This window comes from Pan troglodytes, chromosome 4 (assembly GCF_028858775.2).
Source record: "Pan troglodytes isolate AG18354 chromosome 4, NHGRI_mPanTro3-v2.0_pri, whole genome shotgun sequence".
NCBI classification, from domain to species: Eukaryota; Metazoa; Chordata; class Mammalia; order Primates; family Hominidae; genus Pan; species Pan troglodytes.
Genome location: NC_072402.2, coordinates 73,528,331 through 73,542,643, shown reverse-complemented (window position 1 = coordinate 73,542,643; position 14,313 = coordinate 73,528,331). Strand labels below are relative to the sequence as shown.

The window sequence follows — 14,313 nt, the reverse complement described above, 5'->3', positions numbered from 1 at the left end:
TGCAAGAAGATATATGAATCCAGAGCAAATGAGCGTAATTAAGAAACAATGAGGCTGGATGCAGTGGTTCATGCCTGTACTCCCAGCACTTTGGGAGGCCAAGGCAGGTGGATCACTTGAGGTCAGGAGTTCAAGACCAGCCTGGCCAACGTGGTGAAACCCCATTTCTACTAAAAGGACAAAAATTAGCCAAGTGTGGTGGTGCGTGCCCGTAATCCCAGCTACTAGGGAGGCTGAGGTAGGAGAGCCACTTGAACCCAGGAGGCAGAGATTGCAGTGAGCAGAGATCGTGCTACTGCCCTCCAGCCTGGGCAACAAGGTGAGACTCTGTCTCAAAAAAAAAAAAAAAAGAAAAAAAAAGAAAAGAAAAGAAATAATGATGAACATGGAATTTTATGAACTATATTGATCAGTGTAACAGAGTTGGAAGCCCAGAAGCAGAGTCCCACAAAGATGGGAAATGAACATGTGGCAGAGGAGGCATTAGAAAGTGATGGGGGAAAAGAACAAGTTAACGTAAATAATACTGCAACCAGTGGTTATCCATATCAGCTAATATTAGATGCCTGCCTTGCATCACAAATATAAATGGTATCCTTATGATTAAAGACCTAAACATGAAAATGGAGTCTTGAAAACACGAACACTTCAAGGAAAAATTAGAAAAACGACTTTAATATTTAAGGGGTAGGGTTTAATTTTCTTAAAAGGACATCAAAAGCAGAAATGATAAAGACTTATTTTAAAATTTGACAACATTAAGATTTAAAACTTGTGTATAAAAAAGAGACACCAAAAGTAAAGTTAAAAAGAAGTCATAGACTGGGAGAACAAAATTTGCAATGCTTGTAATTGACACAGGATTAATGCCTAGAATATATATGAAATTCCTCTAAATCAACATGAAAAAAAAATCCATAAAAAATGGATGAAACACATGAGAGATAAATTACAGAAGAGTTTATTGGAATGGCTAATAAACTTGTGAAAACATGTTTCATCTCAGTTATAATCAGAAAAATAAAAATTAAAACAATAATGAAGTACAGTTTTACATGTAACAAATTGTCAAAACTCTATCAATAAATATGACAATGTCAAGTTTTAGGGATGATGTAGAGAAATGGCAACTTTTGTACAAGGCTGATGGGAGGTAAATCATTACAATGACCTTAAAGAACAAGTTGCTAATGTTAGATAAACTTGAAGGTTCTCATACCCTCTACGCCAAAGGATGTTCATCTACTACTGTTTGAAATTGGAAATAATGGCAACAAATCAAATGTTGGAGAATAGATGAATAAATTACAATAGAATTACACAGCAATTCAATAGATTGAATATGTCCAAAGGGATATTCTTGAAAAAAACCCAATGCAGAGTGAAAGAAGGCAAATTGCAGAAATCATGAAAAATATCTGGGCAAAACAATACTATATGTTTGGAGATATTATATGTTTTATGGATACACACAGATAAAATCAAAGCATAAAACCATGGCTGGGAAGGCTATTCTGAAAGGCACTTTTAAAATAGTTGTTTCTGTGCTGTGGGAAGGAGGGACATAGAACTGGAAAAGGGCAGAAAGGGACTTTAATTTTCTCTTTTTTAGTTTTAAAATAGATGCCAGAACAGTAATATGCATTAATTGTAGGTTGTGAGTATATGAGCATTTGTTGTATTATGTGTTTCATAATAATTTAAAAAGAGAAGGACACGAGAGAAAAGAAAGGGCGGATGGAATGGAGTGCTAGAATTGGGGAAGTGATATTGAAGTTGCCGAATCAAGAACTGGAGCCCCATGCCTACCCACTTCAAGAGCAAGGGTGCCACAAATTTAGTGTATTCTAACACATGCTCTAAGAAGTGTCTCACATCTCCTCCTAGATGCACTGATGTGTTATATGAGTGCAAGATATCAGCTAGAATTTGAGCCTCTTATCCTTGGCTTAAAACTAACTTGTCATAGTACAGGATTTTTTTTTTTAACACAGTGGGATAGATCTTGCTGCAGAAGGTAGGTGTCCTCTTTTGCAGAAGGGGAGGATATGAATAGGCCAGGGAGGGCAACAGGGAAGTGTGTGGAGTGATATTAGCCTATCACTCAGGACTATGATTGGCCTCCACAGCTTACCTAAAAGAAAAAAAATCACCTCTCTAATTGAAGGAAGTGGATCGGAACTCCAGCCCTCACAGGGAAACTTCTAGCTCCATTTCCATACTCTCAGATTTCCCTGGGACACCAGTTCTCAACTGGGGCTTCCATCATGGCCTACAGTTTATTTATTTTCACATCTTAGGACCTGTTCCCCTCAGAAATTCTGTACTTACTTTCTAACTTGGATGTAGTCAAATTTGGGGCCACACTTTTGAGGGAGAACAGGAACAAAGCCAATATTTAAGGCCCAAGCCAGGATCAAGGCTATCTGGAGAGGATGCACGTCACTTCAGAAGTAGCCCTACCCTCAAAATATGAAGCAGGTAATGGCACCCACTCCTCAGCTCAGGTGTCTCCAGTGGCTGCTCTGGTGAACAGTATGATCAAATTCCAGGTCTGAATGTTTGTGTCCCTCCAAAATTCATGTGTCAAAATCCTATCCTCCAAGGTGATGCTATTAGAAGGTGAGGCCTTTGGGGAGGTGCTTAGGACGTAAGGACAGAGCCCTCACTCTGTGCCTTCTTTCACTCTACATTAGGATATTTTCAAGACATATCCCTTTGGACACATGCAGTTCAATCCAACATTTGACTTGTTGCCATTATTTTCAGTTTCAAGCAGTGGTAGATGAACATTCTTTTGCATAGAGCCGCCATCCACACTTAATGCATATGGGATAATAATAATCCTTATAGGAGAAGCCAAAAGAGCTTATTTGTTCCTTCTGGTATGTGAGGACACAGCAAGAAGTTGGCAGTCTGCAGTCTGCAAGAGGGCCCTTACCAGACTATGACCAATCTGGCATTCTGATCTTGGACTTTGTAGCCCACGAAACTGTAAAAAATAAATTTCTGTTGTTTACGAGCTACCCAGTCTAAGGTGTTTTGCTGTGGCAGCCCAAATGGACTAAGGCAGCCTTAAGACCCAGCATTCATGTGGCCAATGCCTGTTCCATAAAGCCATCTCTTGTCACTCTCTTCTTCTCTTGCCTATTCTCCAGCCATCCTGGTCTTTTTACAGCTCCAAGCTCTCTCCTGCCTCATCTCTTTTGCACCTGCCACTTCCTCATCTTGAAACACTTTCTACCCCCATTTACCCCATGCCCAACTCATTCTCACTTTTTGGTGTAGCAATGCTCAACCCTCACTGAGCCCCACCTCAAGTTTCAGTTTCACTGGTTTCAGGGCCTGAGAAGAGGGATGTTTTATAAGCTGCTGTAGTGATTCCCATGTGCAGCCAGAGTAGAGAACTACTGCTTCAGCCTGAACATCCCCTCATCAGAGACCAGACACCTCTCTCAAGAGGATTTCTCCCCTCCATTTTCTATCTCAGCTCCTCATTTGCCTCCTTCAGAGCTCAGTGCAAGGTATTTTATTTATTTGTTCACTTTGATGTTTTTGATCTATTACTTCCCAGGAAAAGTGGTTCTCCAAGCGTGGGCCCTGGACCAGCAGCGTCAGCCTCATCTGAGAACTTATTAGAAATGCACATTTTTGGCCGGGTTCGGTGGCTCACACCCGTAATCACAGCACTTTGAGAGGCCGAGGTGGGCGGATCACCTGAGGTCAGGAGTTCAAGACCAGCCTGGCCAACATGGAGAAACCCCATCTCTACCAAAAACACAAAAAATTAGCTGGGCCTGGCCAGGTGTGGTGGCTCACGCCTGTAATCCCAGCATTCTGGGAGGCCGAGGCAGGTGGATCATGAGGTCAGGAGATCAAGACCATCCTGACTAACACGGTGAAACCCCATCTCTACTAAAAAATACAAAAAAAAAAAAAAAAATTAGCCGGGTGTGATGGCGGGCGCTTACAGTCCCAGCTACTCAGGAGGCTGAGGCAGGAGAATGGCATGAACCCGGGTGGCAGAGCTTGCAGTGAGCCAAGTTCACGCCACTGCACTCCAGCCTGGGCGACAGAGCGAGACTCTGTCTCAAAAAAAGAAAAAAAAAATTAGCTGGGGATGGTGGTGAGCACCTGTAATCCCAGCTACTTAGGAGGCTGAGGCAGGAGTATGGCTTGAACCTGGGAAGCGGAGGCTGCAGTGAACCAAGATCACACCATTGTACTCCAGCCTGGGCAACAAGAGCAAAACTCTCTCTCAAAAATAAATAAGTAAATGAATAAAAGAAATGCACATTTCCAGGCCCCATCCTTGACCCTCCCGGTGATTCTCATGCATGCTAAAGTTTGAGAACCACTACCCTAAGTGTAACCCGTGGGAAGCCTGGACACCATGTGTTGTTCACCCTGCATTCCAATGACTAGCAGAGTGCAGACTTGAAGTAGGAGCTCAAATAACCTTTGTTGAATGAATGAGTGACAGCGCAATTTGACTACACTCCTTTGAGGAGCTCCCATGTAGCTTAAAAACTGGATGAAAGGAACAAAACAAACCAGAAACCCCAAACACAATTTTTACTGTTTTTTTTTTACTGACCTAAGGTTTATGCATAAAATACAAAAAAAAAAATTGTACATGACTAGAACATCTATTTCTTCATTTCTTCCAGAAAATTCTACAATTTAAAATGTACCTAAAATTACTTGCCAAGTAAACAAGTATTATTCTATTGTTTTCATTTTAGGACTGTAAAGTGAGCTGATCTAAGGATATAGATTAAGTCAATTTCCACAGGGGCAGATAAAGTAGAATTCTATTGCCTCTTCTCCCACTTCTAAAATCTAGAATCACACTATGAATAAGGATGTAGGGGAACACCTAAGCCAACTCTGTACCTTGACTGAGCCTCTTGAAAGAGGGCTGAAGAGATAGGGTCAAGTTTCCACAGGGAGAAATGAGAAGGTTGAGCTGGAACCCAGCACCCCTGGCTAGGTTGGAAGATGAGCCCAGTGTCGTGTGTCCAATGCCCATCAATCTAAATATCTAATGTGTCTATCTTCATAAAACACCAAGTGCCTTTGTGCTTCATTCTCACACATTTCCACAGTTTCCTTACCAATAAGTTACAGGGAAAGGGCAATAAAAGGTGAATTTCCTTATAACCACTTGGTCCCCTTTTGGATTGCTCCCTTCCTGGACAGTTCAGGAAGTGGGGGAGGTGGGGACTGGTCACAGTGGTGACACAGCAGATGAGCTTGGGGTGGAGAAGGGAGTTATGTAGTCATTAAGCCCCGCTTTCTGGATCCTGGGATAAAGAACCACAAAGCCAGGCATTCCTTCAGTCTCTCATCCCAGTGGCCTCTGCAACATTTCAATAAAGTGCGCTTTCTGAAAGTAGGAAAACTCATAGTGACCATAGCAGAAGCAGACAGGACAGCTGATCCTCAATCCTACCAGACATGGTCACCAGCCTGAGAATGGACCTGGCACACCCCTAAAGGCCAGTCCTGGGCTTTTCTTTGACTGCCAGCTTGTCTTCCTAGGTATCTACTTTTTCTGAGATGTAACAAAATGTAGAGGAGCTCCGGCTCTGAGAACAGATAAAATCGTCCTCAAATTCCAGGCCCAATATTCAGTAGCTGTGTGTCTGTTAGAAAATTACTTACTCTCTACAAGACTCAGTTTACTCAACTAGAAAACAGGGGGAATAGGAATAACTATTTGCAGGAATTGTTAGAGGAATTTAATGAGATAGTGTATGTCAGGGCTTAGCAATGCTAACTGCCAGTATTACTCTCCTGCATTCACTAGCAGTTTCTATGCATACTTTGGAAACTATTTATTTGGGGCTGAAATACAGGAATCCAACATCTATCCAGTGCCCGGCATGTGCCTGTACCGTCACAGGTGCTTTATAATTGCAAACTTACTCTCCACAACAATCCTGTGGGATAGCTATCATCATTATCATCATCATCATCATCATCATCATCATCATCATCATCACGTCATCACCATCATTGGATGAGGAAACAAACCCAAAGCTTAAGTGACTTATGGAAAACAAGTAGTAAGCAAAACAAGTCAACAAGAAGCCAGGGATATAGCCTGTTGACTGTATCTGATCTCTTTCAAGGAGAAAAAATGGAGTTTTTTCCTTTCTTTAATATGCTACATGGCTTTCTGCCACTTGTTGCAGAATGTCAGCAGCAATGTTAGGGAGAAAGAAATTAAGGGGAAGTAACTTAATTTTGAAGTATAACCTTTTCATGCTACAAAAATAGGCATGGATATACAAAGATAAGCATGTATATGCCATAATTGCACTGGGAAATTCACTTACTATGCCATTATATAGTAAGAAACTTAAAGTATGCTGCTTAACAACAAGGTAACGTGTGTTAGAAGTTTTAAATATATGTAGGTTTTCACCTGGCTACTTTGCTAGGAATTCTGTCAATGCAAAATAATCAGACAAAGTATATAAAAAATGCTTGTGACAGTCTTGTCTATATCACCATAAGGAAAGAAAAAGAGACAACTGAAATGTCCAACTCTATGGAACTGATTAAAACAAATTGTGGGCTACTACACAATTATTAAAAATGATTTATCATTAAAAATTACATTGTAACTCCAATATTATTAAAGATATTTTAAATAAAATGTGAGGAAATAGTTCATAAAGTATATAACACTTATAAAATTACATTTATAAAATATGCATTTAAAATGATGACATTCTCGAAGGATCTGTACTAACCTGGTGATTGTCCCCTTAGTTGACAGAATTATAGAACACGCTTAATGTTTCATTTCTGCATATTTATATTTCTTTTTTTCTTTTTGAATACAGGTTTGCCTGGGTTGGAATGTGGTGACATGATCATTCATCACTGCCGCCTTGAACTCCTGAGCTCAAATAATCCTCCTGCATCAGCCTCCCTAGTAGGTGGGACAACAGGCATGCACCACTAGGCCTGGCTGATTTATTTTTTTACTTAATTTTTTATAGAGATGACATCTTGCTTTGTTGCCCAGGCTGGTCTTGAACTCCTTAAGTAATCCTCCCACTTTGACCTCCCAAAAAATTGGGATTACAGGCATGAGCCACAGTGCCTGACCATTATCTATATTTCTAAGAAGTTTTTTTTGAGAAACATGTGTTAATTTTTTTTTTCTTTTTGAGATGGAATTTTGCTCTTGTTGCCCAGACTGGAGTGCAATGGCGCGATCTCGGCCCACTGCAACCTCCGTCTCCCAGGTTCAAGCGATTCTGCTCCCTAGCCTCCCAAGTAGCTGGGGTTACAGGCATGCACCACCATGCCCAGCTAATTTTGTGTTTTTAGTAGAGACGGGGTTTCATCATGTTGGTCAGGCAGGTCTCAAACTCCTAGCCTCAGGTGATCTGCCTGCCTCGGCCTCCCAAAGTGCTGGGATTACAGGTATGAGCCACCATGCCCAGCCATGTTACTTTTATTATAAGAAAACAATAATCTTTAAAAACATCGTTACTCATATATTATACCAAATACATGCTATCCAGTTAAACTTCCTTTTTTCCTGCTGTTATCTTGTTTTGCCTAAGAAAATCCAAATAGCACTTTATAAACCACAGTGCTCCTGTTTAAGGTCAAGCTGTTTTCTTTTCTTTTCTTTTTTCCTTTTTTCCTTTTTTCCTTTTTTTTTTTTTTTTTGAGACGGAGTCTTGCTCTGTGGCCCAGGCTAGAGCACAGTGGCGTGATCTTGGCTCACTGCAAGCTCTGCCTCCCGGATTCACACCATTCTCCTGCCTCAGCCTCCCGAGTGGCTGGGACTACAGACACCCACCACGATGCCCAGCTAATTTTTTGGATTTTTAGTAGAAGCGGGGTTTCACCGTGATAGCCAGGATGGTCTCGATCTCCTGACCTCGTGATCTGCCTGCCTCGGCCTCCCAAAGTGCTGGGATTACAGGCGTGAGCCACCACACCTGGCCAAGGTCAAGCTGTTTTCTAGGAATCCCGGACCTGAAGACCAAATTTGGAAACGTAGAGGGATTTATCTCACTCCCACCTGAGCCTGAGACTGTCTTCTACAGGTGTTGCCGCAGGCAGGGTCACGCACTATTTCCTCTACCGTGTACTCCCCTTCTCAAGACTCAGTGACTTGCACGCTATCACTCTTCCTTCTTCCTCTCTCCCCCATGGGAAGATTACCCTCTCTCACCTCTACTCTTTCCCTATCCTAACTCAAGGTGCTTTCAGACAATACACAGTCACATCACACATCATTGAATGATCCCTTTATTCTCCCTGTTCCAATGTCTGCAATGCACAATCTCCAATTGAGCAAGCACAGGAGTCATCGTCTCAACTCCTGTCTTCTCACTGGGGGCTGACAAAAGGAAGGTATCCTCTCCGTAATAAGAGAAGGAATAACCAGTTTCCAGTCTTCTGGGGGCTGGGGAATAGCAGACAAAGACAGAAAATTAGCTCTCTTCTATACTCTGAGAGCATATGAACACCACATATATTTTGGGAGCCCTCCTTTTTTTTTCCAAAGAAATAATGGAAAATTATGAAGCAGAATATTACTGCTGTAGTTCAGCTATGTTATGGCTTAAAGTAGTGCTGGGAAACCACTCACCATTTTAAGTATGCTCCAAATAATGACTTCCCATTAATTTTGAGAACACAATCTGTCCTTAAGGTTAAGACTGTTTGGGCTTTTTTTGCGTCTCTTAATTAAAATAAAAAAATACATTTTCAAACAAAAGAGGTCCCTTTGTAAAATCTACTGTGTTATCAAAATGGCAATCACCATCATTAATGTTTCCCAACATTCGCCACTGGAGTCCTTTCCTGGGATCCAAACTGCTCATAACAGGAAACTCGACTAAATTACTGGGGCTGGCACCAAGCTATCCTAGGAGGCAAAGACAAAGAATGCATGTTTTCTTTCTGCAAGACAGTGCTCTTCCCCTATTCTGAAGGCTAGAATAAAAAAAAAGGGAACTCTTGAAGCCATGTCTCTCAACTGGCATGAACAAGACTCAGCAGCTTCATCAGCACAAGGAACTAGTGGCCAAGCAAAATCCCAAAGGCTCAGAGGACCTGACTGTGAAGCACCCTCAACTCTGACTGTTCTATGCAGAGAAGAGTAGCACATTTGCCAGGAGACCAAGGAGAGTTATAAAATCTATTACTTACCATTTTTATTGAAAAGAGTTGATATGCCTGGCACACAATGACCCCGAAGATGGTGCAGCTTGGATAGTGAATGTGCAAGTTAGCTATGCAGAGTGTACTTCCTTTTCTGAGCTGTGTGGTCTGTCCAGCTTTCACACATTGATACGTGAGGCTACATTTGCATGTTATCTCAACCCTCAGAGCATTTGTATAGCTGGCCAGGTTTATCTTGTTATTATTTTTCAATAATACAGGAACAGGTATAGATGTAGTTTTGAAGACTGAAAAATTGACACAAAATTTTTTAGAAGTACCTAGATATTAAATTTTGCTATACATTATTAATCTGTTTTATATAACTTCTATATTTTTGGATCCATATGTGTGTGTGTGTGTGTGTGTGTGTGTCTCCATCTCTCTCTTATCTATGAAAGACTCACACCAAAATGTGAATAGCATTTGACTTGAGTGGATATATTATTATAAATAATTCTTTTTTTGTACTTTTTGGAGTTTTTCAAGTTTTCTATCTTGGGTATATAGCACTTGTGTAAAAACATAACTATAATCATTATTAAAAAGAACAAAAGTATATGAAAATTTTAATAAGCAACTCCAATTATATTTAAATTCATATTACCAGTATTTAAATGAAGGAAACATTCATAAGCTTATCATAGAATGCCATTCATTTCCCTAAAAAAAAAGTACAGCTCAGTCTAGGTTCATGTATTAATTTTGGGGTAATATTTGTTAGCATCAGATGTTAAGGGCATAGTATTTGATCCCAAGTAGTCAGACTTTCCAATCATCCATGTACCTCTCTGAACACATTCTGATATACAGATTTGGCCCCTTTAATTGGAATATTTAGCCTTCTACTAAAGTAAGTTCAAGGGTAGAAGGTCATCTTTGTTTTCCATGGCAAAGGATAGGCATGATTCCTTTTTTGGTGGTTGCAAATTTCCAGATCTTGTTGTAAGTGTTATAGTGCTTATTTAGTGTAAGGTCACCAAATTTCTATACATGATGCTGACCAAACACTAATTAATCCTATATCCATACAAAATCCTTTTTCAAAAAAGATGTTACCTGTTATTTATTCCTTAAAATAAAAATGTTTTCAAAATTAAGACATAATTAGAAATATAGATTAATAGGACAGGCAAAAAGCCAGGGTAGGGGTTGAGTTTCAGAAGTAGAAACTGAGATTGTCCTGAAAACTTTACATATTATAAAGAGGGATGTGAGGCATGGTCAGAATCTGGTGGATGGTCAGGAATCTGAAATTGCACATTATCTTACACATAATACATGCCTAATGAATGAATAGAGGAGGAAGAGCAAAGCAAGAGCGAGATATGGGACCCAGGCATACTTTTGAGTATAACACATTTTCCAGAATGCCTTGAAATGGAGACATTCTTTACTTTCACTAGAAAGCCTCTTATCTACTGTCTGTTAGAATAGAGATCATCAAAGTGCAGATACAGCTTAGGGTAAAGAGAATCACTCTAAAGCAGTGGTTCTCAACCTGGCTGCACATTAAAATCACCTGGGATGTTTTAAGTCTCAGCTCCCAGGCTTCACCCCAGGTTATTATATGAAAATCTGGGGTTGAAACTCAGGCATCAGTGTATTTCAAAGCTCACCATGTGATTCCAAGGTATGTGCATATTTGAGAGCCTTTGCCTTAAAAGAAGGAGCAGGTGACTCATACTAGCAAGATAGTGAACAGATCACCAGGCCAGCCTCGTGGGTAGAAATAATCGTGACACTCTGACACTGTTCACTACTAAGTTAATCAACATGTTTACCCCATGTACTACATAAAAATTACTTAATCGGCCCGGGAGCGGTGGCTCACGCCTGTAATCCCTGCACTTTGGGAGGCTGAGGCGGGCGGATCATGGGGTCAGGAGATCGAGACAATCCTGGCTAACACGGTGAAATCCTGTCTCTACTAAAAAAAAAAAAAAAATACAAAAAATTAGCTGGGCCTAGTGGCGGGCGCCTCTAGTCCCAGCTAGTCGGGAGGCTGAGGCAAGAGAATGGCATGAACCCGGGAGGCGGAGCTTGCAGTGAGCCGAGATTGCGCCACTGTACTCCAGCTTGGGGGACAGAACCAGACTCATCTCAAAAAAAAAAAAAAAAAAAAAAAAGAATTACTTAATCTTAGTCATGCTACAATTTCCTCTCTATACCAGTAAGTTGGACACAAATTACATGATAAACAGAAATCTAGCAATTACTCAGTTAACAGTGTAATTTATTGGGTAAGTCTCTGGTTAAGAGAACTTTGAATTTCAATTCATCCATCTAAATTCCATTTCAAGTTGTGCTTATTTCCAAATGCAGATTAAGGTAATTTTTAGTCGTTATTGAAATAAATTTAGTGGTCTTTCAAACACATATATTTAAGAAAAGTATTTTTGGCTAAGAAAAAAAAAGAAGTTCCCCACCCGGCCGGCCGCCCCGTCCGGGAGGGAGGTGGGGGGCGCCTCCGCCCGGCCAGCCTCCCCGTCCGGGAGGTGGGGGGCGCCTCTGCCCGGCCGCCCCTTCTGCGAAGTGAGGAGCCCCTCTGCCCGGCCACCACCCCGTCTGGGAGGTGTACCCAACAGCTCATTGAGAAAGGGCCATGATGACAATGGCGGTTTTGTGGAATAGAAAAGGGGGAAAGGTGGGGAAAAGATTGAGAAATCGGATGGTTGCTGTGTCTGTGTAGAAAGAAGTGGACATGGGAGACTTTTCATTTTGTTCTGTACTAAGAAAAATTCTTCTGCCTTGGAAAAAAAAAAAAAAGTTGAGTTGAAACTCCCAACTATAACTTGTAGTCCACAAGTATATTTTCATATTTAGTTTTTAAGGCATAATCATGTTATTTGAAAAATATATGTCAAACATCACATATGTGAGTATATCTCCTGTGAAGCCAGAGCTCACTACATAAGTTCCTGAGCAGGAAGATGAAACAGGAAATGCAACAAAGATGACAGAGAGCATAGTGATACCATCTGAAAATGATAAACCTATGTTTTCGCAGTATGGGCACTGCAATTATTCCTGCTAATAGAAGGGAGAAGTAGCTTACAGAATGCAAAATAAGTTATAATTCTTTAAATACTGGGGCATGCACTCTCTTTTCATACATTTTTATTTTAGAAAACAGTTTTTGTTTAGTCAATGGTGCAATGAACGAGTCTGCCCCTTCAGTACTCACTGAAGGTGGTGGCTAGGTGGAGACTGTGAGATCTAGAAGAATGGGGTGGCTAGGGAAAACCAACTTCATTTTTTAAACTCATCTTGCAAGTAGATAAAGGAAAGAACACTAATAAAATTTGAGTAATATTAATGATCATTACTGAGAAGCATCGTCAGTGTTTTATCTATTATGCTTTTTTTTTTCTTTTTGAGACAGAGTCTTGCTCTGTCCCCCAGGCTAGAGTACAGTGGCACGATCTCAGCTCACTGCAAACTCCGCCTCCCGGGTTCAAGCAATTCTCCTGCCTCAGCCTCCCAAGTAACTGAGATTACAGGCATGTGCCACCACACCTGGCTAATTTTTGTATTTTCAGTAGAGATGGGGTTTCACCATCTTGGCCAGGCTGGTCTTGAACTCCTTACCTCATGATCCACCCACCTTGGCCTCCCAAAGTGCTGGGATTACAGGTATTAGGTTTTAAAAGAAGCATGGTTAAAACTGTTAGCATAGAAGGTTAGAAATAGTTATAAACTCCGATACATTTTCTTTTTTATAACCCGAATGTCTAACATTTTATACAAGAAACAAGTAGCCATCTACTCTACGTGCCCAACATTAATGTGCCTGGCTAAGACCCCTGAGATAGAACAGAGGGATGTCGAATCTCACCTTTTCCAGGAAGGCTTCTCTGCTGCTAGCTCACTGATCTCCCGTTTTTTCTGGAAGCCTGCAGGCCACACTACAAAATTAAGCTCTTTTAATATGTTTGCCCTTTATGGTTCTCTAATTGTATTGGGTGTATTAGGTTTGGCTCCTCAACTAGATTGGAAATTGCTCCAATGAGAATTAATTTTCATACTTCCTTTTCTCACTCTAAGGTCCTAGGTCAGCTTTTTTTTAAACACTTTTTCTTTTTTTTTTTTTTTTTGCCTCGTGAGTTCCTCAGATGAAAGCAATGTTTGTTTTGTACACTGATTCTGCATCTACAACCTTCCTTGAAGCCCATCATTTATGGGAAGCTATAAGAGAAACTTTGGCTAAAATATCGCCAAATACTAAGAGATAGTCACTACAGAGCTGCTCTTTGATCATGAAATTAAAGGAAACTTACAAGCAGATTCATAAAAATTCAAGGAAATTCAGTCTCCCTGTTTGGCTAGATATGAAATAGCAAATGGGAAGTAGCAGGAAAAAGCAGAATAAGAACAGGCATGCTTAAGAAGGCTGTGCAGGAGGAAGTGGGGACTTCCTTGATTTGGGTTATTTCTCTTTCACTTTTTGTTTTAAAAACACAGTGAACTTTTTCACTCTTGTACTTTCTACTTTTAATGAAAGAGGGCCTTAACTCTTCAGAACATCAGTGTTCTGGAAGAAATAGCTTATTAATCAACTTACTTTTGATTAAAAAGAGAGTTTCCACCACATTTTAGTGGAACGAGTAGATTGTATTGAAACTCAAGAAAAGAAGGGAGCATTTGTCTTTACAATTTAAACCCAATCCCAGGTGAATATTTACTACAGTAAAAACAATCTGCTAAAATAGGACAATGAAAAAATTAATCTAGACTTCACTTAAGGAGTTTTTATCAAACCAGTTAACCTGGAGAGCAAAGAGACAACAAAGCTTATAGAAGAATTCTAGGTTATATATTACCTTGCTTTGTTTTTTGTAATTTTGTCCATTATTTGTATCACACCCTCTCTTTGGGTCTTTGGGGATGCATGAACTCCGTGGGTCTATTGGGTCCTGCTGTTTTCTTCTCGTGATTTCTCACATCGTTTGTCCTTGCATTTGTTTCACAGAAGCAGAATTCTAAGTCATAATCCCTTTGCTTCAGTGGGTCTCCAAGACAAGATTTAACTGACACACACTCTCATGGGGTTGCTTATTGCTTTTGCCATTTGTTTAATGATAATTTGATCTTTAATGAATAAAATAA

General features: G+C 40.4%; 1 protein-coding gene across 1 annotated transcript in view; it reads right to left on the bottom strand.

Annotated features, from left to right (window-relative positions):
• Positions 1 to 9,307, bottom strand: part of FYB1 (FYN binding protein 1) — a 163,998-nt gene extending 154,691 nt beyond the window's left edge. The window contains exon 1 of the mRNA XM_016953373.4: positions 9,193 to 9,307. Coding sequence (XP_016808862.4) covers positions 9,193 to 9,195 — 3 coding nt within the window. The 5' untranslated portion in view covers positions 9,196 to 9,307. The remainder of the gene's footprint in view (positions 1 to 9,192) is intronic.
• Positions 9,308 to 14,313: the final 5,006 nt, after the last annotated feature.